This window comes from Panulirus ornatus, chromosome 48 (assembly GCF_036320965.1).
Source record: "Panulirus ornatus isolate Po-2019 chromosome 48, ASM3632096v1, whole genome shotgun sequence".
NCBI lineage: Eukaryota > Metazoa > Arthropoda > Malacostraca > Decapoda > Palinuridae > Panulirus > Panulirus ornatus.
In genome coordinates this window covers 20175163-20202814 of record NC_092271.1, presented here as the reverse complement: position 1 = coordinate 20202814, position 27652 = coordinate 20175163, and the positions used below count along the sequence as shown (strand labels likewise).

The following is a 27652-nucleotide window of genomic DNA, read 5'->3' as shown; positions in this document are numbered from 1 at the left end:
GTTGAAGGAATAGCCAAGAAAAGGGAGTTATTGATACCCATAAATCATATATCCCTGGGGATAGTGGAGAAAGAATACTTCCCACGTATTCCCTGTGTGTCGTAGAAGGTGACTAAAAGGGGGAGCGGGGGAATGGAAATCTTCCTCTCTTGTTTTTTTTTAATTTTCCAAAGGAAGGAACAGAGAAGGGGGCCAGGTGAGGATATTCCCTCAAAGGCCCAGTCCTCTGCTCTTAACGCTGCCTTGCTAACGCGGGAAATGACGAATAGTATGAAAGAAAAAGAAAGGTATATATATATATATATATATATATATATATATATATATATATATATATATATGTATATATTATTCATTTATTTATTATACTTGGTTGCCTTGTGTAGAAAATTATGATCAGAAATGTTATAATGTTGAATTTTTTTTGCAAATTTCAGCAATGAAGCCTCATGAAATTCAAGAGAAATTAGGATTAACAAGAATTCGTGACCGTAACTGGTATGTCCAGCCATGCTGTGCAACAACTGGTGATGGACTTTATGAAGGTTTGACGTGGCTAACCAGCAACCACAAGTCATGATGATCGGGCGGGGCTTCCAGCTCTTAGCTTCCATAGTTGGCTCAGCAGACAGAGATGGCGCCCTGGCCTGTGACAGATGATAGATGGAATAAGTTGACATTATTGTTGGATTTTCAGTTGAAGTGTGTATCAGCCACACTCTGGATACTGGTATTTAAGGCCCACAGAACTGGTGCAAGTGACCATGTGCAGGACTTGACACATAGCATGACCTAAACCTTGAAAATTTTTTGCAAGGAGCCTTAACATATAAGATGTCAGAACTTGTGTGCTTAGGACCATGAACAAGCTGTGCATAGGAAACTGTTGTGTTGATTATGCAGATTTAGCGTTAGAAACCTTGCTGGGTGTCATCTCCGGCTGCCAAGTGTGAATTAAGAATTTATCGTGTAATCTACAGAATACATAGGAAGTCAAGGTATATTTTTTATCTGTTTATTTGAGTATTGATTTGTCACCAGAAGACTGCCAGACAGTTAGATGATCTCTCATAGCCCACAGTAAGTAGGAAGATTCTATGTATTTTTTATTTTTTCATGTAGCAAATTCTTGGTACACATTTATGGAGTAAACATCTTTAAGATTAAAGGTTTAAAGTGAAGTGATTAAGCATTGCACCAAAGCTTTTTTAATTATGCAGGAATGTATCACCCAGAATCTTAGTATTCAAGGTATGAGATGGTATGAATACTTACTGAATGGTCTACTTATTCTTTGTGTATATAGTAAACACAAAAGAAGTATAAAAGATTCTAGTATCTAGGATCTTTAAGATTGTGGTAAGATTTTTCCTGTATAATAAAGGTATTGAGGCATGCTAGTTACAATGGTGCATCCACTAATCTTGATGTTGTAGTTGTCACCATTGCCTCCTTAGACCTGCTTAGATATCATTTTTGGCTATTTTTTCACTCATTCTTCCTGGGCACAAAGACACAGCTCGAGCACTGCACTGTTAATTTTACTGTATATAGGATCTGTGGTGCTCTCCATACACAAAAGGAGAGCCGCTCAAGATATTATACTGAAAGATTTTTTTCCAAGTTTAGAGCCATGGGTCCATGTTGGACCCACTGTCAGGGTTCAATCATTTTCACAGTGTATGGGTTCATACATATTTAATGTGTGTCAAGATGCGAATATAAGTGTGAGGGGATAGTTCATTTTTTTTACATTTGAATGTAGCTTGTTGATACAAGTGGTTATGTATATAATTATATGCAAGTAGGTGATGCATGAGATGCTTATGTGTAAACGTAGGCTTGCAGTTGCTATTGAAATTTTTGGATTTTTCATTATATCATTTGGCTTCTTTTTTTTTATGTAATTTTGTTATAACATTTCAGTTATGTGATTATGTTGTTGATAGGCTTTAGTGATAGTGGAATTATGTCTCCTACCAGTGAACCACGACTTCATGATCTTAGATTGCTCCAATTCTAAAAGCAGATTTTAATGCAAGAAATTGACAGATTTTCATAGTGTACCATCAGGTAAGATGGGGAGGCAGCACACAGTCCGGCATTTGATGTGTTTTGGCTGTAAAATGATACAAAAGGAAGTTTGAAATTTGCATATGATAAGAGGTCACAATGTACAACAAAGTGAGGAAGTGTCATTAATTTTGTACTATATCTTCCATTCAGTTACTGTTTTGTTATGTGATTTAACAGTATTTGCCTAACTTGAAAATATGAATAGGTCTTGTCCAATGTTCAGTGAGTACAAAGTTTTACTCTCTGTGTCTTTCTTTCTGTATTATATATATATGTATATTTTTCACCCCCTCAGCCAGTAAGTTCACAGCATTGACACAGTCCCTTCAGCTTTCCCTTAGGAATCAAGTTAGCATCATCTGCATAGCTGAGCAGACACAAAGAATCACATTGAGTCATCCCAAAATTTTACAGCACTGCCAATGATCCGACTCATTTTCCTTTAAGATCATGCTTTAACTGCTTAACTGGGTAGACAAAGGGATCCACTTTCCATCTCCCACATTTTCCTTTAAGAACATTCTGTTACTTGCATAACAGGTAGACACATAGGGATTCCCTTTTGTATCTCTCAACTATCCATTATCAGATCTTAGGAGGTCCGTCCGCACCGTAATCATGTTTGTCAAGAAAATATGAAACATGCAAGTCTAACAACAAATTGTTAACCTTGTATGCAAGACAGGTGCGTGGCTGAGCCAGGAGGGTCATGACAACGTTAAGGTGCAGTTAATTGGAATGAGCTCACACCCCATCTCAACAACCAGGAGCACTTCAGCGACAACTGTTTTCTTCGGAACAATGGTGTTTTTGTAATTAGAACTTCAATTCACCATGTAAACGTAGTTTATACCATCAGATATCTTACGTAAATATCAGTAGCTAATGTCGTTAGGTCAAGTCATACATTGACGAGATATCAGTTTAAAGCAATTTGGTTTTAGTATAAATAATATATCTAGCTCATGAAGTTTATAGAATTCATTACATTTAGGGCTTAATTCCCAAGGTTAAAGAAATCAGCTCATAATAATCTTTCCATTGACGAAAATATTTGAAATTGTGACAATAAGATAAATGTAAATATACTGAAATCAGTTAAAAACTTAGAAAGATTGTTGCAGAGTGATACTCATAAACAGTTTTAAGTTTCAACATGCTTAATAAGTCATCTTAATAATTTTTTTTTGTTTTTGGATGTTACTGTTGAGTTCATATTGCATTTTCCAAATGAGCCTACTTGCCCCCTTCTGAGGGCAGCCACTTATGATAGCTCACATAACTGATGTTTTGTTAATCATGCATAAGAATCTTCTTTGGACTTGGCAACTTTTCAGTGAATCTATTTTTTCAAATAACTTTTTTGATTTCTTTTATTGGAAAATTATGTCAGACAGATGGGACAGTTATCATTTCCATAAACTTGATGCATGTCACTTAAAGCACAATTTTGGTAAGGATATATTTTCATGTTGTCCCCTAATACTGCAGTCTTTATCATGGTAGCTCATGCATATGTAATCATGATAAGTATGCAAGGTAGAAAGTCCTGAATCGTGATTAAATTGAGGTTTCATAATTACTCATACTTTGAATATTATTTCATGGAAGAAATGGATCTTTGTATTTTCCTCACTTCCTACAAGTTACATGACAAGAATGGTGATGTCTTGCCTTTCATTTGCTGATTTTAAACTGAAGAAAGTGATGGAGATAATGAAAATCCTCATTTTCCAGGAACCCTTTTGACTTGATCATAAACATCTTAATTCAATTTTAATGACTTATCAGCTTTGTTGCTTGATTTATATCTATGAAAACTCGGATTAACAATATTTTGGCATTAAGATTTTGATGCTCTTGCACATAATTAGAATTACAATTTGGGACACAGACTTTAGTGTAAGGACTTGCCAGTATGTTTGTGCGTATGCTCGTGTTTTTGTACATTGAGTTCACAACTCAAGGGGCTTGAGGGATATCCTCAGTGCTGGGTGTAGATGACAGGATTTTTAGATGTAGGACACATAAAGCTGGTCTCTCTTATCATCACTTATTGAATTGGGTAGTTTTTTCTTTTTAAGGAAGGTGCACTTGGTGGAAATTGCATAAAGAAAAGGCCAGCAGAAACTAACTTTACTTGTGCTTTTGTGCATATTTGAGTTATCTATTTTTCTATTCAATAATTAATAAATCCATTATTGCTTGGTTGCAGATTTAGTAAATGGAGAAGAACTGTCATCTTGAATGTGTGTGAACTAGGAAATTATTTTACAGCGCAACTCAACACGGATGTCAGAGTGTTTCCCGAAATATAAGTGATAACTTCCCGTATTGTTAAACAGGTTTTGTCAATGCTGATGATATTCAATATATGTAATAGATGAAAGGTTTTAGCTTGTTCCTTAAGTGACAGTTTGTTGGAAAGTGGCAATTTATGCCATATACTGGTTAACTTGTGCACAGTAGCATGCTGAAGATCATTCTTTTTCTTATACGTTCAGATGTAAAGTCCACTTCACAGAATGCCGTCTTATATATATATTTACTTTATATATATACACACATCGTGGAGAAAACAATCACAAAATTTTGTCAAATTATTTTGGTTTTGAGTACATATGATGTATATTTTGTTTACTACATGAAGACTTTGTTGTGGATATTGCCCAAAATATATCTCTTGGTAGAGTTAAAGATACATTTCTGACGAGATCAGTGAACATGAAAGTCTAAATTCGGGACGAGAAGGGTTTCTCTTGATTTATTCAATGGGAGTTTATCTCAAAACATAGTATATTGAGAGACTTGTCCTCATTGTCCTCGTCAGTCCTCAGATTCGATTTTATTTTTTTCCAGGATTCAACATGTCCATAGTTTTGGTAAACTTTTTGATGTAGTAACTTTGCTGTAATAACTTTTTTGTTGTTTGTGTAAATAACAGTTGTATGTTTCCATTTCATTTTGTAAATATGAATACCAGATGTAATTTTTTTTATAGGATGGTCATGTATTGCAAGAGGTATCAGTTGAGTTCAAGAATCCCCTATTTCTTTTGTGTTTCTTACCTTGGTGATGCATGTTTGTGTATGTGTGTGGATTTTGGTTGTTAGTCTTGGTAATTGATGGAACAAATGAAGGGTTATGTGTGTGTATGTTAATGGTTAGTATGTTTGTTAGTATTACAGCGACTTTGTAAGTGGGCGATTGTGCTTGTTGGTAAGTTAATAAGGGTGCAGGTATGTGGATGGAAGGTTGTGTTCGTTATTATAGTGACACCAAGTTGAGGGCTATTCTTGGTCTTTCAATGCCTGATTTAGTAGTGGATGGTTGTGCTTGTTGGTATCATAGTGAGTGAGTGATGAGGTTGTATGTATTATCACTGTGACAGACTGAATTGGTGGAGGGGTGTGCTTGCTGAATGATCTCGAGTATGAACAGCTGAGTGATAGGGCAGAGGTTGTGCTTGTTATATTAGTAACAGGATGATTGATTGGGTTATATTTGTAATCATAGTGACTGGGTAAGTGACATGGTTGTGCTGGTTGGTATCCTAGTAAATGAAAGCAGCTGAGGGTATGACATAGCCCATCTGCTGCATCCATATCAGGAAGCTTAGAGACACTGCTTCAGTAAGAGCTTTAGCCACCAATTTGCTGCATAATGTCTTTGCCATGATAGTATGTAAGTCATTCAAATAATTTTTCCTTAAGTTAATGTCAACCTGTTAATCATGTGAAAATATGATTATGGTTTTCGTTTGGCTCTGATATTTTATATAATTATTAATTGGTGAAATAGGTTAGCAGTGAGACTTGCCAATAAAGACATTTTCATAGAATATGCTTATTAAGTAGCAGTGTATTTAATTTGACTACCATGCTCCTGTTATTTAATGTTGTGATATTGTATTGAATTTTGATAGGCATCGTAAATAGTATCATTTTATATAAAGATGATTATAATTAAAAGAATGGAAAACAGAACTGGATTTCATTGTTTCTTTACAATTATTGAAGTTCCCCTATGTACCAAATGATTTGTATACACATGTTTGTGTGAATGCTTTGGTTGTGTACTTGAGTGATGTTAATTTGATTGGAATGTATATCACAAATTTAAGGATGCATGAGGTTAATTTTGATTGCTGAAACTGTATTTATCAAATGGTTTGAAAAGAATTATGGCTTTTATCAGCAAGTGACTGCAGTGAGGACCATCCTGGTACATTTTCCAGTGTCACTAATGGATATATGAATTAAATTTTATGGTGAAATTTTGTTTTTTGTAACCCAACTTTGGCACATTTATATCTCTTGCATGCAGTGCAAGAGATATAATTGATAACCGTCCGATATTGGATCCCATGTGTGCGATATATCACGTACTGTTTCTATAAGAAAACTATTATTCAGGAAGTAAAACAAATATGGGTATCTTATTATGTCAGGGCTTGTAAGAACCACCCGCCTCTATGAGCTTGTGACATCAATGCATGGCATTGATGTCACAAGCTCAGATGTCCAGTTGACCTCACAGCCACTCTCCTTCCAAGGCAGTAAGGACATTGTTGTCAGTTGAGGTCCTGATGAAGGCATGTATCTGATCATAGCTGACCAAATATGTTTTATCAGTTTGAGACCCAGGGATGTGGGAGAAGTGCAATGGAGGGATGCCCAACCACTCACGAACTGCACGACGCGACATATGGATAGGGCTGTTATCCTGAAAGATAGAATGGGAAAAATTAAGGCAGGCCTTTATTCAGTAGCAAATGTCAATTATCCACATTATGGTGAATATATCAGTAATGCAGAGTATATTTGTGCACTAACCCTATTACAAACAGTTGTCAAGGTGAATGAAACAAACGCACACATAAAATTATAAATGAATGGCAAGATATTACCTGTTATTGATACTTAACCAAACATATCGTGTAGACATGGGACCATCTGTGCAGAGGGTCTTTTCGTCATAAAAGACCTTGTCCAGGATGTTAATATCACAATCGAACAGACAACAGCTCTCCCACAGGAACTCCAGGCGACATCTTTCCTGAGACGACTGTCCCAATTTTTTTCTGCAGAAACAACAGAAAAGAAGATGTCACTTTTCAACAAAGATACTGAGGTAAGAGCACAAAAGTATGGAGACTATAGAAGCAGTTGGACATTAAGTCATCCAAGTTGTGCACCACCTACGAAAGCCTCATAATGTCTCTGTACCTTGACCATAAGGTCTTCGAGTTTTTTTTATGAGAATGAGTTTTCTAAAACTATACTCTGTTCATTGGTCCTGCCCTTAAAAATTTACAACCAATATCGTTTACTCCATGTTTGCTCTACACTCTATATGGGGCCATGGTGCATGAAACCACTGTTCATGAAACTGTCTCGACTTAATATTAATAGTTATAATTTACTGGGGGAATTAGGGAAGGTGTTAATCCTCACAAGCCAAACTCGTAATCTCTAACTTGAGAACATATGAAGAAATTACACGAAAATCATTCTAATTATGCTTGTGAAAAATAGTGTATCCGGTATGGGGATAGGATCGCAAAATACATCACTTGTACACGCAAAATTCAGTTGTTTTTCATTATCATTCTTCATAAATAAAGAGTGTATATGTTTGTAAATGTTAAACATTTATTTGTGAAAGCAAAGCCATTGCTATGAAGCAAAGGGTAAGCAAAACAGTTGTTAACTTACGGGGAAAATTATCGGCTGATGTCATGTGACAGCCGATACCTACAATCCGTATGAGGCCCTGGAGCTAGAAGCAGCAGATCCGAAAACATTCCAATGGCAAAGTATTTTCTTTTTCATAGTATACTTTCTTCATAATTTTCATATTCAAACATTTTTGTTTTAAAAATATCAGACATCATCAATTATGTGGTTTCTGCATCCTTCGTCCATTCTATTCCCAGACCGGATTTCAGTAGTCGATTTTTAACGACAGACCCTAATAAACAGAGTACAGTATGAGGGGATGATGTTATGACCACAAAGATGAAAATTTTGCTCTGGCCACATATTATACATCGTAAAGCCTACAAATTTCTTTGTAATATACTTGCCTTACCATCAAGTGCTTTACACAGTTGGCTTAAATATGAATGATGCTGGAATACCCGCACACTACAAATGTTGAAGAATAAACATGACCAGTTGAAGCCAAATGTCTTTATGGATAGTAGCTGGTAGGCAGCCAATGACCAGGGAGGTATATTACCTGCACTATCCGCCTGGGTATTGGAAGGGTTGGTGATGGCTGCGAAGTGAGCCAGTATTTCAGTGGTTGTCAAGCTGCACTCCTCTGACTCAGGTAACTGCCTTTTCTTTCTGCCTAACCCGCACATGGACTATTGGCCTTCTGTTTACAAACATACAGAGGGTGATGGTGCTGAATGTCAATGGGATGACAGGGGATCATAAAAAGAGAGAGAGTGTGTAGAGATTTAATTAAGAGTTGTAGTGTGGATGTAGGGATTGAGCAGGGTGTGTGGAGTGAAAATGGAAATGATGAATGCAAATTAGGGGAAGACATGGAAGGGAGTGTGGGATGGACAGGAATGAGTGAAAATTGTTGGGGAACAGGAAAAGAAGGACTTGCAATTCTGATGTCTCCAAGAGTATGGGAGGGCATTACAGAGCATGGAAGGAATGGATCATTAATAGTATGGAAGAAAGGAAAGACTGGGATTGTGGAATATGCATGGGTATGTGTGTACATGCCTGTGAATATGAAGACTGTATGATTTTTGAGAATGAGATAAAAGTGGTCATATTGGGTGATATGAATGCAAAAGTGGAATGTGATGGAATTGGTATAATAGTTGGTAAATGGGGAGTGCCTGCAGCAAATGAGCACAGATGCTATCTTGTGGATATTTAAGTTGAGAGGGGGTTTACTATTAAGAAGAAATCCACCAGAATAACCCTGTCCACACACAATATAAAGAGAGAAAGGTCAGATGTCAGGTCATATAATTAGTGCCCACATGCACTCTACGGGGATTATGATGACCCGCCTCATTGTTACCTCTGTGCTTTTAAGGACCTCAATACCTGTACTTGTATCTCCCCCACTCTGTCTGAGAATGTAATAAATGAAGGTACTCACCATTTCTACTCTTTCCACTGGTGATTGTTGCATATACATATGCAGGTAAAACCACAAGAAAACAAGATATGAAGTGTCAAGCCCTTCTGTGTAATTACATTCTCAGGAATCGATACAGATAAAGAGAGCCAGGATATAATATACCAGCTGCCACTGGACAGAACAAGCAAATGAAATCAGAAACAGGTGAAGCGATTAGGGTACATGCCACCCTCGACAACCTCACTTCTCTCAAGTTACAAACTCAGGTTAACTTATACTCTGGGAAATATTTGAAATTTTTCACTTGTAAGTTATTAATTAAATAAACCAACATTTTGATTCATATTAATATCTCTACCATGTTTAATAAAGAGACGATTCAACAGTATTTCTATTCATTATTGAGTCAATGTATGTGATAACCTTAAAACTGCTCCAGTCAGTTTGATGACTAAAGTCTTTGAGGTGGACAAATAGTACACTGGATTCTTGACCATGCCTATTACTATTTTTATGTTGTTTCATCCTGATATTAAGAATCTTAACAATTTCACCAATGTAAAACTGATAACATTTTTTACAGGGGATATTGAAGACACAACCCTTCTGAGAAGTAACAGAATTTCTGGGAAAAGTTTCCCCAAACCATATTGTCACTACGGAAGACTAAATAAATATTTCAAGAATTAAACAAAACAGGAACATTAAGCAAGTTCTCACATTTGGGTAATACTGTTCTAACAATTTTTTTCACAAACGGTCCTTAAGATTGAATATTGTAAAAAGACTCAAGAAAATGTTTGGGATACTGTAATTTATATTCAATGTCATAGATATTGCAGTTCATTATCAATCAATTCTGGACTATATATGCTAAATGCTCTAAGGAACATAGATGAAAACAGAATCTTTCATTTTATTGTGATGAGCAGAGTAGTAGTTATATGAAAAGACATTTTTGGGTTTATGATACATGCTAAATTTTGGTTTATTTCATCGCTATGAATATTACAGTCTCAGAATGCTAATGTATTGTCAGTCTCAGCTTCAAGAGTGAACTCTATCAAGTCTACCAAACAATCAAAAATTATGACAAATTTTTGTCTTTATCAATAGGCCTTAAACAAAGAATATCACCAACATAACTGTCCCATTTGATATTATATGGTAAGAATGTAGGTTTGCGGCAGGGGTGTGTGATGTCTCCATGGTTGTTTAATTTGTTTATGGATGGGGTTGTTAGGGAGGTAAATGCAAGAGTTTTGGAAAGAGGGGCAAGTATGAAGTCTGTTGGGGATGAGAGAGCTTGGGAAGTGAGTCAGTTGTTGTTCGCTGACGACACAGCGCTGGTGGCTGATTCATGTGTGAAACTGCAGAAGCTGGTGACTGAGTTTGGTAAAGTGTGTGGAAGAAGAAAGTTAAGAGTAAATGTGAATAAGAGCAAGGTTATTAGGTACAGTAGGGTTGAGGGTCAAGTCAATTGGGAGGTGAGTTTGAATGGAGAAAAACTGGAGGAAGTGAAGTGTTTTAGATATCTGGGAGTGGATCTGGCAGCGGATGGAACCATGGAAGCGGAAGTGGATCATAGGGTGGGGGAGGGGGCGAAAATTCTGGGGGCCTTGAAGAATGTGTGGAAGTCGAGAACATTATCTCAGAAAGCAAAAATGGGTATGTTTGAAGGAATAGTGGTTCCAACAATGTTGTATGGTTGCGAGGCGTGGGCTATGGATAGAGTTGTGCGCAGGAGGATGGATGTGCTGGAAATGAGATGTTTGAGGACAATGTGTGGTGTGAGGTGGTTTGATCGAGTGAGTAACGTAAGGGTAAGAGAGATGTGTGGAAATAAAAAGAGCGTGGTTGAGAGAGCAGAAGAGGGTGTTTTGAAGTGGTTTGGGCACATGGAGAGAATGAGTGAGGAAAGATTGACCAAGAGGATATATGTGTCGGAGGTGGAGGGAACAAGGAGAAGAGGGAGACCAAATTGGAGGTGGAAAGATGGAGTGAAAAAGATTTTGTGTGATCGGGGCCTGAACATGCAGGAGGGTGAAAGGAGGGCAAGGAACAGAGTGAATTGGAGCGGTGTGGTATACCGGGGCTGACGTGCTGTCAGTGGATTGAATCTAGGCATGTGAAGCGTCTGGGGTAAACCATGGAAAGCTGTGTAGGTATGTATATTTGCGTGTGTGGACGTATGTATATACATGTGTATGGGGGGGGGGTTGGGCCATTTCTTTCGTCTGTTTCCTTGCGCTACCTCGCAAACGCGGGAGACAGCGACAAAGTATAAGAAAAAAAAAAATAAATAAATAAAATAAAATAAAGTACCTTGCTTTAAAAATATTCCACATATAAATTACTTGAAGAGGGCCGAGAGAGGACTCCCTATACTCATAATATGATGCTGCATAAAGAATTATCATTGAACTGAACCTTATAAACTTCAACACATACTTTAATTAACTCTAAAATGGTACTTGTATGCAAAAATAATGTAAAGTATGTCTGTCGAGCTCTTCTGCCAAAAATTCCAATAAATCATCAACAAAGACTATGGTGAATAATGACACATTAAGCTTATTAGTATTGACGTTGTGTGTCATTTGACTTGTCTGGAAGACTCAATTAAGTTCACTCTCAAAACTGAAACAGACAGACTGTAATATTCATATGGATGAAAATAGCCAAAAATTTAGCATATATCATAAACCCAAAAATTTCTGTTCACATATTAACTACTGCTTTACTCATCACAATAAAGTGAAATGTTCTGTGTTTTCATCAATGTTCCTAAGGGATTTCACAAATGCAGTCCAGAATTCATTGATGATTAACTCTGCAAAATCTATGACATTAGTTATAAATTACAGTATCCCAAATGTTTCCTTGCTCCAGCTTGTAATTTTGCTTGAAAGCCTTTTTACAATATTCAACCTAAAGAACCATTTGTGAAAAAAAATTTATTTCCACACATCTCTCTTACCCTTACGTTACTTACTCGATCAAACCACCTCACACCACACATTGTCCTCAAACATCTCATTTCCAGCACATCCATCCTCCTGCGCACAACTCTATCCATAGCCCACACCTCGCAACCATACAACATTGTTGGAACCACTATTCCTTCAAACATACCCATTTTTGCTTTCCGAGATAATGTTCTCGACTTCCACACATTCTTCAAGGCTCCCAGGATTTGCACCCCCTCCCCCACCCTATGATCCACTTCCGCTTCCATGGTTCCATCCGCTGCCAGATCCACTCCCAGATATCTAAAACACTTTACTTCCTCCAGTTTTTCTCCATTCAAACTTACCTCCCAATTGACTTGACCCTCAACCCTACTGTACCTAATAACCTTGCTCTTATTCACATTTACTCAACTTTCTTCTTTCACACACTTTACCAAACTCAGTCACCAGCTTCTGCAGTTTCTCACATGAATCAGCTACCAGCGTTGTATCATCAGCGAACAACAACTGACTCACTTCCCAAGCTCTCTCATCCCCAACAGACTTCATACTTGCCCCTCTTTCCAAAACTCTTGCATTTACCTCCCTAACAACCCCATCCATAAACAAATTAAACAACCATGGAGACATCACACACCCCTGCCGCAAACCTACATTCACTGAGAACCAATCACTTTCCTCTCTTCCTACACGTACACATGCCTTACATCCTCGATAAAAACTTTTCACTGCTTCTAACAACTTGCCTCCCACACCATAGATTCTTAATACCTTCCACAGAGCATCTCTATCAACTCTATCATATGCCTTCTCCAGATCCATAAATGCTACATACAAATCCATTTGCTTTTCTAAGTATTTCTCACATACATTCTTCAAAGCAAACACCTGATCCACACATCCTCTACCACTTCTGAAACCACACTGCTCTTCCCCAATCTGATGCTCTGTACATGCCTTCACCCTCTCAATCAATACCCTCCCATATAATTTACCAGGAATACTCAACAAACTTATACCTCTGTAATTTGAGCACTCACTCTTATCCCCTTTGCCTTTGTACAATGGCACTATGCATGCATTCCGCCAATCCTCAGGCACCTCACCATGAGTCATACATACATTAAATAACCTTACCAACCAGTTAATAATACAGTCACCCCCTTTTTTAATAAATTCCACTGCAATACCATCCAAACCTGCTGCCTTGCCGGCTTTCATCTTCCGCAAAGCTTTTACTACCTCTTCTCTGTTTACCAAATAAATAATATATATATATATATATACATATATATATATATATATATATATATATATATATATATATATATATATATATATTTTTTTTTTTTTTTCTATACTTTGTCGCTGTCTCCTGCGTTTGCGAGGTAGCGCAAGGAAACAGACGAAAGAAATGGCCCAACCCCCCCCCCCATACACATGTATATACATACGTCCACACACGCACAATATACATACCTACACAGCTTTCCATGGTTTACCCCAGACGCTTCACATGCCTTGATTCAATCCACTGACAGCACGTCAACCCCGGTATACCACATCGCTCCAATTCACTCTATTCCTTGCCCTCCTTTCACCCTCCTGCATGTTCAGGCCCCGATCACACAAAATCTTTTTCACTCCATCTTTCCACCTCCAATTTGGTCTCCCTCTTCTCCTTGCTCCCTCCACCTGCGACACATATATCCTCTTGGTCAATCTTTCCTCACTCATCCTCTCCATGTGCCCAAACCACTTCAAAACACCCTCTTCTGCTCTCTCAACCACGCTCTTTTTATTTCCACACATCTCTCTTACCCTTACGTTACTCACTCGATCAAACCACCTCACACCACACATTGTCCTCAAACATCTCATTTCCAGCACATCCATCCTCCTGCGCACAACTCTATCCATAGCCCACGCCTCGCAACCATACAACATAGTTGGAACCACTATTCCTTCAAACATACCCATTTTTGCTTTCCGAGATAATGTTCTCGACTTCCACACATTCTTCAAGGCCTCCAGAATTTTCGCCCCCTCCCCCACCCTATGATCCACTTCCGCTTCCATGGTTCCATCCGCTGCCAGATCCACTCCCAGATATCTAAAACACTTCACTTCCTCCAGTTTTTCTCCATTCAAACTCACCTCCCAATTGACTTGACCCTCAACCCTACTGTACCTAATAACCTTGCTCTTATTCACATTTACTCTTAACTTTCTTCTTCCACACACTTTACCAAACTCAGTCACCAGCTTCTGCAGTTTCTCACATGAATCAGCCACCAGCGCTGTATCATCAGCGAACAACAACTGACTCACTTCCCAAGCTCTCTCATCCCCAACAGACTTCATACTTGCCCCTCTTTCCAAAACTCTTACATTTACCTCCCTAACAACCCCATCCATAAACAAATTAAACAACCATGGAGACATCACACACCCCTGCCGCAAACCTACATTCACTGAGAACCAATCACTTTCCTCTCTTCCTACACGTACACATGCCTTACATCCTCGATAAAAACTTTTCACTGCTTCTAACAACTTTCCTCCCACACCATATATTCTTAATACCTTCCACAGAGCATCTCTATCAACTCTATCATATGCCTTCTCCAGATCCATAAATGCTACATACAAATCCATTTGCTTTTCTAAGTATTTCTCACATACATTCTTCAAAGCAAACACCTGATCCACACATCCTCTACCACTTCTGAAACCACACTGCTCTTCCCCAATCTGATGCTCTGTACATGCCTTCACCCTCTCAATCAATACCCTTCCATATAATTTACCAGGAATACTCAACAAACTTATACCTCTGTAATTTGAGCACTCACTCTTATCCCCTTTGCCTTTGTACAATGGCACTATGCACGCATTCCGCCAATCCTCAGGCACCTCACCATGAGTCATACATACATTAAATAACCTTACCAACCAGTCAACAATACAGTCACCCCCTTTTTTAATAAATTCCACTGCAATACCATCCAAACCTGCTGCCTTGCTGGCTTTCATCTTCCGCAAAGCTTTCACTACCTCTTCTCTGTTTACCAAATCATTTTCCCTAACCCTCTCACTTTGCACACCACCTCGACCAAAACACCCTATATCTGCCACTCTATCATCAAACACATTCAACAAACCTTCAAAATACTCACTCCATCTCCTTCTCACATCACCACTATTTGTTATCACCTCCCCATTTGCGCCCTTCACTGAAGTTCCCATTTGCTCCCTTGTCTTACGCACTTTATTTACCTCCTTCCAGAACATCTTTTTATTCTCCCTAAAATTTAATGATACTCTCTCACCCCAACTCTCATTTGCCCTTTTTTTCACCTCTTGCACCTTTCTCTTGACCTCCTGTCTCTTTCTTTTATACATATATATATATATATATATATATCTTTTCTTTTTTTTCTTTTAAACTATTCGCTATTTCCCGCGTTAGCGAGGTAGCGTTAAGAACAGAGGTCTGGGCCTTTTTTGGAATATCCTCACCTGGCCCCCTCTGTTCCTTCTTTTGGAAAATTAAAAAAAAACGAGAGGGGAGGATTTCCAGCCCCCCGCTCCCTCCCCTTTTAGTCGCCTTCTACGACACGCAGGGAATACGTGGGAAGTATTCTTAATCCCCTATCCCCAGGGATAATATATATATATATATATATATATATATATATATATATATATATATATATATATATATATATTGGTAAGGTTATTTACTGTATGTATGACTCATGGTGAGGTGCCTGAGGATTGGCGGAATGCTTGCATAGTGCCATTGTACAAAGGCAAAGGGGATAAAAGTGAGTGCTTAAATTACAGAGGTATAAGATTGTTGAGTACTCCTGGGAAATTATATGGGAAGGTATTGATTGAGAGGGTGAAGGCACGTACAGAGCATCAGATTGGGGAAGAGCAGTGTGGTTTCAGAAGTGGTAGAGGATGTGTGGATCAGGTGTTTGCTTTGAAGAATGTATGTGAGAAATACTTAGAAAAGCAAATGGATTTGTATGTAGCATTTATGTATCTGGAAAAGGCATATGATAGAGTTGATAGAGATGCTTTGTGGAAGGTATTGAGAATATATGGTGTGTGAGGCAAGTTGTTAGAGGCAGTGAAAAGTTTTTCTCGAGGATGTAAGGCATGAGTACATGTGGGAAGAGAGGAAAGTGATTGGTTCTCAGTGAATGGAGGTTTATTGGCAGAGGTGTGTGATGTCTCCATGGTTGTTTAATTTGTTTATGGATGGGGTAGTTAGGGAGGTAAATGCAAGAGTTTTGGAAAGAGGGGCAAGTATGCAGTGTATTGTGGATGAGAGAGCTTGGGAAGTGAGTCAGTTGTTGTTCGCAGAAGCTGGTGACTGAGTTTGGTTAAAGTGTGTGAAAGAAGAAAGCTTAGAGTAAATGTGAATAAGAGCAAGGTTGTTAGGTACAGTAGGGTTGAGGGACAAGTCAATTGGGAGATAAGTTTGAATGGAGAAAAACTGGAGGAAGAAGTGTTTTAGATATCTGGGAGTGGATCTGGCAGTGGATGGAACCATGGAAGCGGAAGTGGATCATAGGGTAGGGGAGGGGGCGAAAATCCTGGGAGCCTTGAGAAATGTGTGGAAGTCGAGAACATTATCTCGGAAAGCAAAAATGGGTATGTTTGAAGGAATAGTGGTTCCCACAATTTTGTATGGTTGCGAGGCGTGGGCTATGGATAGAGTTGTGCGCAGGAGGGTGGATGTGCTGGAAATGAGATGTTTGAGGACAATGTGTGGTGTGAGGTGGTTTGATCGAGTAAGTAACGTAAGGGTAAGAGAGATGTGTGGAAATAAAAAGAGCGTGGTTGAGAGAGCAGAAGAGGGTGTTTTGAAATGGTTTGGGCACATGGAGAGAATGAGCGAGGAAAGATTGACCAAGAGGATATATGTGTGCATCAAAACCATTAACACACTCATTCAGCTGGTCCCAAAACACTTGCCTCTCATGATTTTTCTTCTCATGCCCAGGTGCATATGCACCTGTGTGTATATGAGTGGATGGGCTATTCTTCATCTGTTTCCTGGTGCTACCTTACTGACGTGGGAAACGGTGATTTCTAATTTTCCAAAAGAAGGAACTGAGAAGGGGGTGGGCCAAATGAGAATATTTCCTGTAAGGGTCAGTCCTCTGTTCTCAATGCTACCTTGCTAACACAGGAAAAGGCGGATATGTCTCCATGGTTGTTAAATTTGTTTATGGATGGGGTAGTTAGGGATGTGAATGCAAGAGTTCTGAAGAAAGGGGCAAGTATGCAGTCTGTTGTGGATGAGAGGGCTTCGGAAGTGGTCAGTTGTCATTGGTGATGATACAGCACTGGTGGCTGATTCAGTTGAATAACTACACAAGTTGGTGACTAAGTTTGGTAAAGTATGTGAAAGAAGAAAGCTGAGAGTAAATGTAAATAAGAGCAAAGTTATTAGGTTCAGTAGGGTTGAGGGACAGGTCAACTGGGAGATAAGTTTGAATGGAGAAAAACTGAAGGAAGCGAAGTGTTTTAGATATGTGGAAATGGATTTGGCAACAGATGGAACCATGGAAGCAGAAGTGAGTCACAGGATAGGGGAGGGGGGGAAGGTTCTGGGAGCATTGGAGAATGTGTGGAAGGTGAGAACGTTATCTCGGAAAGCAAAAATGGGTATGTCTGAAGGAATAGTGATTCCAACAATGTTATATGGGTACGAGGCATGGGCTATAGACAAGGCTGTGCAGAAGAAGGTGGATGTGTTGGAAATGACTGTGTGAGGACAATATGTGGTGTGAGGTGGTTTGATCAAGTTAGTAATGAAAGGGTAAGAGAGAATCAGGGCATGTGAAGCGTCTGGGGTAAACCATGGAAAGTTCTGTGGGGCCTGGATGTGGAGAGGGAGCTGTGGTTTCGGGCATTATTGCATGACAGCTAGAGACTGAGTGTGAACGAATGGGGCCTTTGTTGTCTTTTCCTAGCGCTACCTCGCACACATGAGGGGGGAGGGGGATGGTATTCCATGTGTGGCGAGGTGGCAATGGGAATGAATAAAGGCAGACAGTGTGAATTGTGTGCATGGGTATATGTGTATGTGTCTGTGTGTGTATATATATGTGTACATTGAGATGTATAGGTATGTATATTTGCATGTGTGGACGTGTATGTATATACATGTGTATGGGGGTGGGTTGGGCCATTTCTTTCGTCTGTTTCCTTGCGCTACCTCGCAAACGTGGGAGACAGCGACAAAGCAAAATAAATAAAATAATTATTATTATTATTATCATCATTATTATACCTAGTCACTGTCTCCCGCTTTAGCAAGGTAGCACAAGGAAACGGACAAAAGAATGGCCCAACCCACCCACATAGACATGCATATACATAGACGTCCACACATGCACATACATACCTATACATTTCAATGTATACATACATATACATACACAGGCATATACATGTATTCACATGTACATATTCATACTTGATGTCTTCATCCATTCCTGTTTCCATCCCACCACACATGAAACAGCACCCCCCTCCCCCTGTGCGCGCGCAAGGTAGCGCTAGGAAAAGCCAACAAAGGCCACATTTGTTCACATTCAGTCTCTAGCTGTCATGTGTAATGCACTGAAATCACGGCTCCTTTTCCACATCCAGGCACCACAAAACTTTCCATGGTTGACCCCAGCCACTTCACATGCCCTGGTTCAATCCATTAACAGCATTTCAACTCCAGTATACCACATCATTCCAATTCACTCTATTCCTTGCACTCCTTTCACCCTCCTGTATGTTCAGGCCTGGATCGCTCAAAATCTTTTTCACTCCATCATTCCATCTCCAATTTGGTTTCCCACTTCTCCTTGTTCCCTCCATCTCTGACACATATATCCTCTTTATCAATCTTTCCTCACTCTTTATTTCCATGTGACCAAACCATTTCAATACACCCTTTTCTACTCTCAACCACACTCTTTTTATTACCACACGTCTTGATTCAATCCACTGACAGCACGTCAACCCCGGTATACTACATTGATCCAATTCACTCTATTCCTTGCCCGCCTTACACCCTCCTGCATGTTCAGGCCCCGATCACTCAAAATCTTTTTCACTCCATCTTTCCACCTCCAATTTGGTCTCCCACTTCTCGTTCCCTCCACCTCCGACACATATATCCTCTTGGTCAATCTTTCCTCACTCATTCTCTCCATGTGCCCAAACCATTTCAAAACACCCTCTTCTGCTCTCTCAACCACGCTCTTTTTATTTCCACACATCTCTCTTACCCTTACATTACTTACTCGATCAAACCACCTCACACCACACATTGTCCTCAAACATCTCATTTCCAGCACATCCACCCTCCTCCGCACAACTCTATCCATAGCCCACGCCTCGTAACCATACAACATTGTTGGAACCACTATTCCTTCAAACATACCCATTTTTGCTTTCCGAGATAATGTTCTCAACTTCCACACATTCTTCAACGCTCCCAGGACTTTCGCCCCCTCCCCCACCCTATGATTCACTACCGCTTCCATGGTTCCATCCGCTGCCAGATCCACTCCCAGATATCTAAAACACTTTACTTCCTCCAGTTTTTCTCCATTCAAACTCACCTCCCAATTGACTTGACCCTCAACCCTACTGTACCTAATAACCTTGCTCTTATTCACATTTACTCTTAACTTTCTTCTTTCACACACTTTACCAAACTCAGTCACCAGCTTTTGCAGTTTCTCACATGAATCAGCCACCAGCGCTGTATCATCAGCGAACAACAACTGACTCACTTCCCAAGCTCTCTCATCCACAACAGACTTCATACTTGCCCCTCTTTCCAAAACTCTTGCATTCATCTCCCTAACAACCCCATCCATAAACAAATTAAACAACCATGGAGACATCACATACCCCTGCCGCAAACCTACATTCACTGAGAACCAATCACTTTCCTCTCTTCCTACACGTACACATGCCTTACATCCTCGATAAAAACTTTTCACTGCTTCTAACAACTTGCCTCCCACACCATATATTCTTAATACCTTCCACAGAGCATCTCTATCAACTCTATCATAATAATAATAATAGTAATAATAATAATAATAATAATAATAATAATAATAATAATAATAATAATGTGTACGTGTAGGAAGAGAGGAAAGTGATTGGTTCTCAGTGAATGTAGGTTTGCGGCAGGGGTGTGTGATGTCTCCATGGTTGTTTAATTTGTTTATGGATGGGTTTGTTAGGGAGGTGAATGCAAGAGTTTTGGAAAGAGGGGCAAGTATGAGGTCTGTTGGGGATGAGAGAGCTTGGGAAGTGAGTCAGTTGTTGTTCGCTGATGATACAGCGCTGGTGGCTGATTCATGTGAGAAACTGCAGAAGCTGGTGACTGAGTTTGGTAAAGTGTGTGGAAGAAGAAAGTTAAGAGTAAATGTGAATAAGAGCAAGGTTATTAGGTACAGTAGGGTTGAGGGTCAAGTCAATTGGGAGGTGAGCTTGAATGGAGAAAAACTGGAGGAAGTGAAGTGTTTTAGATATCTGGGAGTGGATCTGGCAGCGGATGGAACCATGGAAGCGGAAGTGGATCATAGGGTGGGGGAGGGGGCGAAAATTCTGGGAGCCTTGAAGAATGTTTGGAAGTCGAGAACATTATCTCGGAAAGCAAAAATGGGTATGTTTGAAGGAATAGTGGTTCTAACAATGTTGTATGGCTGCGAGGCGTGGGCTATGGATAGAGTTGTGCGCAGGAGGATGGATGTGCTGGAAATGAGATGTTTGAGGACAATGTGTGGTGTGAGGTGGTTTGATCGAGTAAGTAACGTAAGGGTAAGAGAGATGTGTGGAAATAAAAAGAGTGTGGTTGAGAGAGCAGAAGAGGGTGTTTTGAAATGGTTTGGGCACATGGAGAGAATGAGTGAGGAAAGATTGACCAAGAGGATATATGTGTCGGAGGTGGAGGGAACGAGGAGAAGAGGGAGACCAAATTGGAGGTGGAAAGATGGAGTGAAAAAGATTTTGTGTGATCGGGGCCTGAACATGCAGGAGGGTGAAAGGAGGGCAAGGAATAGAGTGAATTGGAGCGATGTGGTATACCGGGGTTGATGTGCTGTCAGTGGATTGAATCAGGGCATGTGAAGCGTCTGGGGTAAACCATGGAAAGCTGTGTAGGTATGTATATTTGCGTGTGTGGACGTATGTATATACATGTGTATGGGGGTGGGTTGGGCCATTTCTTTCGTCTGTTTCCTTGCGCTACCTCGCAAACGCGGGAGACAGCGACAAAAAAAAAAAAAAAAAAAAAAAAAAAAAAAAAAATAATAACTATCATTATTATCAATATATCAATATACTTAATCGCTGTTTCCTGCGTCAGTGAGGTACAGCCAGGAAACATATGAAAAATGGCCCATCCCCTCGTATATACATATATATATATATATATTGTATTGTTGACTGGTTGGTAAGGTTATTTAATGTATGTATGACTCATGGTGAGGTGCCTGAGGATTGGCGGAATGCGTGCATAGTGCCATTGTACAAAGGCAAAGGGGATAAGATTGAGTGCTCAAATTACAGAGGTATAAGTTTGTTGAGTATTCCTGGTAAATTATATGGGAGGGTATTGATTGAGAGGGTGAAGGCATGTACAGAGCATCAGATTGGGGAAGAGCAGTGTGGTTTCAGAAGTGGTAGAGGATGTGTGGATCAGGTGTTTGCTTTGAAGAATGTATGTGAGAAATACTTAGAAAAGCAAATGGATTTGTATGTAGCATTTATGGATCTGGAGAAGGCATATGATAGAGTTGATAGAGATGCTCTGTGGAAGGTATTAAGAATATATGGTGTGGGAGGAAAGTTGTTAGAAGCAGTGAAAAGTTTTTATCGAGGATGTAAGGCATGTGTACGTGTAGGAAGAGAGGAAAGTGATTGGTTCTCAGTGAATGTAGCTTTGCGGCAGGGGTGTGTGATGTCTCCATGGTTGTTTAATTTGTTTATGGATGGGGTTGTTAGGGAGGTAAATGCAAGAGTTTTGGAAAGAGGGGCAAGTATGAAGTCTGTTGGGGATGAGAGAGCTTGGGAAGTGAGTCAGTTGTTGTTCGCTGATGATACAGCGCTGGTGGCTGATTCATGTGAGAAACTGCAGAAGCTGGTGACTGAGTTTGGTAAAGTGTGTGGAAGAAGAAAGTTAAGAGTAAATGTGAATAAGAGCAAGGTTATTAGGTACAGTAGGGTTGAGGGTCAAGTCAATTGGGAGGTGAGTTTGAATGGAGAAAAACTGGAGGAAGTGAAGTGTTTTAGATATCTGGGAGTGGATCTGGCAGCGGATGGAACCATGGAAGCGGAAGTGGATCATAGGGTGGGGGAGGGGGCGAAAATTCTGGGGGCCTTGAAGAATGTGTGGAAGTCGAGAACATTATCTCGGAAAGCAAAAATGGGTATGTTTGAAGGAATAGTGGTTCCAACAATGTTGTATGGTTGCGAGGCGTGGGCTATGGATAGAGTTGTGCGCAGGAGGATGGATGTGCTGGAAATGAGATGTTTGAGGACAATGTGTGGTGTGAGGTGGTTTGATCGAGTGAGTAACGTAAGGGTAAGAGAGATGTGTGGAAATAAAAAGAGCGTGGTTGAGAGAGCAGAAGAGGGTGTTTTGAAGTGGTTTGGGCACATGGAGAGAATGAGTGAGGAAAGATTGACCAAGAGGATATATGTGTCGGAGGTGGAGGGAACGAGGAGAAGAGGGAGACCAAATTGGAGGTGGAAAGATGGAGTGAAAAAGATTTTGTGTGATCGGGGCCTGAACATGCAGGAGGGTGAAAGGAGGGCAAGGAATAGAGTGAATTGGAGCGATGTGGTATACCGGGGTTGACGTGCTGTCAGTGGATTGAATCAAGGCATGTGAAGCGTCTGGGGTAAACCATGGAAAGCTGTGTAGGTATGTATATTTGCGTGTGTGGACGTATGTATATACATGTGTATGGGGGGGTTGGGCCATTTCTTTCGTCTGTTTCCTTGCGCTACCTCGCAAACGCGGGAGACAGCGACAAAGTATAAAAAAAAAAAAAAAAAAAAAAAAAAAAAAAAATATATATATATATATATATATATACATAAGCGCCTATACATGCACATACATATCAACATATACATACATACACATATTCATACTTGCTTGCCTTCATCCATTCCTGTCGCTATCCCATCACACAGGAAATAGCTTCACTACACCTGCTTCAGCGAGGTATATGTATATATAATTTCATTTATTATTCATTTATTTATTTTGCTTTGTCGCTGTCTCCCTTGTTAGCGAGGTAGCGCAAGGAAACAGACGAAAGAATTGGCCCAACCCACCCACATACACATGTATAAACATACACATCCACACACGCAAATATACATACCTATACATCTCAACGTATACATATATACATACACACACAGACCTATACATACATACACATGTACATAATTCATACTGTCTGCCTTTATTCATTCCCATCGCCACCTCGCTACACATGAAATAACAACCCCTTCCCCCCTCATGTGTGCGAGGTAGCACTAGGAAAGGACAACAAAGGCCCCATTCGTTCACACTCAGTCTCTAGCTGTCATGTAATAATGCACTGAAACCACAGCTCCCTTTCCACATCCAGTCCCCACAGAACTTTCCATGGTTTACCCCAGACGCTTCACATGCCCTGGTTCAATCCATTGACAGCACGTCGACCCCGGTATACCACATTGTTCCAATTCACTCTATTCCTTGCACGCCTTTCACCCTCCTGCATGTTCAGGCCCCGATCACTCAAAATCTTTCTCACTCCATCTTTCCACCTCCAATTTGGCCTCCCACTTCTCCTCATTCCCTCCATCTCTGACACATGTATCCTCTTTGTCAATCTTTCCTCACTCATTCTCTCCATGTGACCAAACCATTTCAAAATACCCTCTTCTGCTCTCTCAACCACACTCTTTTTATTATTACTATTGATCACCGTTTCCCATGTCAGCAAAGAAGTGCCAGGAAACAAAAAAAGAAAGAATGAACCATCCACTCATATACATACATATATATACATAAATGCCCATACATGCACATATACATATATATACATATCAACATATACATACATATATGTACATACACAAATGCATATATATACACAATTACATATATAAACACATGCACACATTCATACTTGCTTGCCTTCATCCATTCCTGGCACTACCCCATCCCACAGGAAACAGCATCAATAACTCCTGCTCCAGTGAGGTACTGCCAGGAATATGGATTAAAAAGGGCCACATTTGTTCACACTGTCTCTAGTTGTCATGTGTAATGCACTGAAACCATAGCTCCCTATCCACATCCAGGTCCCACACACCTTTCCATGGTTTACCCCAGACACTTCACATGCCCTAGTTTAGTCCATTGACAGCAAACTGACCATGGTATACCACATTGTTCCAATTCTCTCTATTCCTTGCACGCCTCTCACTCTCCTTACGTTCAGGCCCAAATCCCCCAAAATCTTTTCCAATCCATCCTTCCACCTCCAATTGGGTATCCCGCTTCTCCTTGTTCCCTCCACTTCTGACACACATATTCTCTTTGTCAGTTTTTTCTCACTTATTCTCTCCATTTGTCCAAACACACTCTCTTCTGCTCTCTCAACCACACTTTTTATTTCCACATATCTCCCTTACTCTTTCATTAGATTAGCTATGTTGGGAGAATAGGACAATACTAAACATTTAGACTTATTTGTCACATTTTTGTTACAAAAAACATAAAATGTCTTCCTAGCTTTCCAGTAAGTTTTGTTCACAAACCAATTGGGATAATGTAACTGCCTAAAGATACGTTTTATAAGACTACGTTCATCTACGAGGCCTATGGGGGTCACATATCCGTAATGCTCTTAAAAAAACACATAACTACAAACATTTTTATGGAAGAATTATGTTCTGAGAAATAATGAACTTAGCTCTCACAGTTGGTAGGCTTCCTGTAGATTTTAAAGGACAAATGATTAGATTCTCTTTTTATCAGCACATCAAGAAAGGGCAGTTTGCCTTCTTTTCGCATTCAATCTTGAATTTGATGGTGGGGTGGATGTCATTAAATTCATTAAAGAAGGCATCACAATCTTAGGAGGATGGCCATGGACCACGTATCATCCGCGTATCTAAACCAGACTTTCGGATGATTACTAATTGAAGTTAGAATTTCAGCCCCAAAATATTCCACAAATAAGTTAAGAATCAGACACAGAGGGTTTCCCAAGGCACAGACAGAAATTTGGTCTTGCCATGGGAAACCCTCTTAGTCCAATTATGGTGCTTAACTTTAGCAGAGAGACCCTTATCAGTCTACCCAATATAAAATATATAACAGCTTTTACAAGGTATTCTGTAAAATTGCTCACACAATTTTCTGGCAGGTTTTTGATTACATTTTCTATATCACTGTTACTGCTGAAGGAGCCATATAATTCATAGGATTTAAGCAACCTGGGGAGTAACATAAAATAATCACAAAAAGGGAGAACTGAACAATTCTTGGTATCAAGGAGAGGCTTGGGGTTAACTCTATACAATAATTTCATTGCCAACTTAAGAGATCTAACAATGAAAAATTTAGGATACTTTCATTGATAACTTGATAAATCACTGTCAAAACTACCATACCTTCAGAACTATCTGTCTTTACCCTGACAGACACTGAATGTTCCTTCCACATGCTCCTTCCTTACTCCACAGGCATATCTTTGTGGGTCCAGCAACATAACTACAGATGTATATCTTCACTTTGAGAATTCCTGCCAGAATTTCAAGGCTACATTCTGGGTATGGGTAGGAAGGAGAGCAGTTATGGGTGCTGGGTGCTTCCAGAGGACTATCACTTTCAGTTACGCTGCCTGGTGCCTGTAAATACAACATAGAGGGAAATGTACGGTCAGTTTGTTTCGATGTCTGTCATACTTGCCAATCTGAACACATTCTTTGCAGATATTTCTGACAAAGTTACTGATATATTATAAATCATTTTGTGCATAAAGGGATAAACGAAAAATTATGGTCATTTCATCAACATGCAATGTATAGAAAAGATGTATGTACTATATGCAGGCCCATCTCTCAAATATTCTTTACTATAATACAGCTTCTTGAATTAACGTATGAAGTCTTTTGTTACCTCTGATAGCAGTAAAGTACTAACCCCCCTCCATGAATATAAGCCCAATTTATTCTGTATGCCTATGTCTGTAAGGACAGAAACATCTGAAAGGGCTTAAGAAACCTCCCATGTTTAAGAGACGGGAAAAAATGGTTTGTTAGAGGTACACTCTGAACCTTAACTGCCTTTTCCACACCATAACTCGCTTCATCCTCCATGGTTCCACCCAAGGCCACGTCCACTGTGATATTCAAAGCACTGCACTTTCGCCAAGTCCTTCCCAATCAAACTTACATGCAAACTATCCTGTTTCATCCTCTTGGTACACTTTATCACTTTTGTTCAATTACTCAAAAAATTTCATCCTTTCAAACACACTCTCGCCGTCTTGGACAGTTTCTCTCAAGATTCCGTCACTAGAGCCACATTATCTGCGAACAGCCACTGATTTGCCTCCCATGCCACCGCCCAACGCTTCACTCTCGGACCAATGTATTTACCTGTGATAAATTTCATCACTACCCTGTCCATAATCATATTAAGTATCGATGTTGACATTAATTTCATCCAGGAGACACCATCAAAGACACTAATAAGCAAGATGAGAAAGCGGGCGTCTCGGAGTGTGAGGTTCCTAACCAAAACACTCGTATTGTTTTAGACGGCCGCTAGACGGCAGCACCGGCGGCGTTCGTCGTCTGGGAGGCGAGAGGTTCAACATAAAAAAAAATAATCAAAATGACGGGTTAAACGTGTGTTGTATATAAAGGCAAAGAAAAGAAATACCCAGAAGATGTGTTTCATAGATTCCCGCAGGAGAAAGAGAATGGCAGTCGTAAAATATAATGGCTGATGATAATACAGTTGACTTGGCAGCGGCTTACCTATCAGTGCATTTTCATTCAGTTCAAAAAGATACTAATGAGTCTTCCACGTGAAAAGATATGCCACAGTAATTTTTATAAGTGCTACAGAATAGATAAAATAATCACAGCAGTGTGTCACATATACCTACCCATGCTTCCCCAAGATAGTATTCTCATTATTCATAGGTGTCTGAGATGGAAGGAAATTCTACATCAGCATGAAACAAACATCAAAGAAAAATCAAAAGAAAATTCAAATCAACCTAACCCAACCTAAACCTGAGGGGAGGAGGGGGTGTGCGGCTAGTGGGAGGAGGCGGTGTGAGGCAGGTGGGAGGAAAGGGTGTGAGGCTGGTGGGAGGAGGTGGGTATGAGGCTGATGGAAGGAAGAGGTGTGAGGCCAG

The 27652-nt window shown here is 39.8% G+C and overlaps 1 protein-coding gene and 1 long non-coding RNA gene across 7 annotated transcripts in view; one reads left to right on the top strand and one right to left on the bottom strand.

Annotated features, from left to right (window-relative positions):
- LOC139763807 (ADP-ribosylation factor 6) overlaps positions 1-6352 on the top strand; it is a 125327-nt gene extending 118975 nt beyond the window's left edge. For all 6 annotated transcript variants that reach the window (XM_071690075.1, XM_071690078.1, XM_071690077.1 and 3 more), the window contains one exon: positions 438-6352. In XM_071690075.1, coding sequence (XP_071546176.1) covers positions 438-580 — 143 coding nt within the window. In that variant the 3' untranslated portion in view covers positions 581-6352. The remainder of the gene's footprint in view (positions 1-437) is intronic.
- On the bottom strand, positions 5211-27019 carry LOC139763808 (uncharacterized). Its single transcript, XR_011716266.1, has 4 exons — positions 26883-27019; positions 25893-26129; positions 6986-7159; positions 5211-6801 (listed from the first exon to the last, which is right to left on the bottom strand). It is a non-coding gene; the product is annotated as an uncharacterized lncRNA (long non-coding RNA).
- Between the last annotated feature and the right edge of the window lie 633 nt (positions 27020-27652).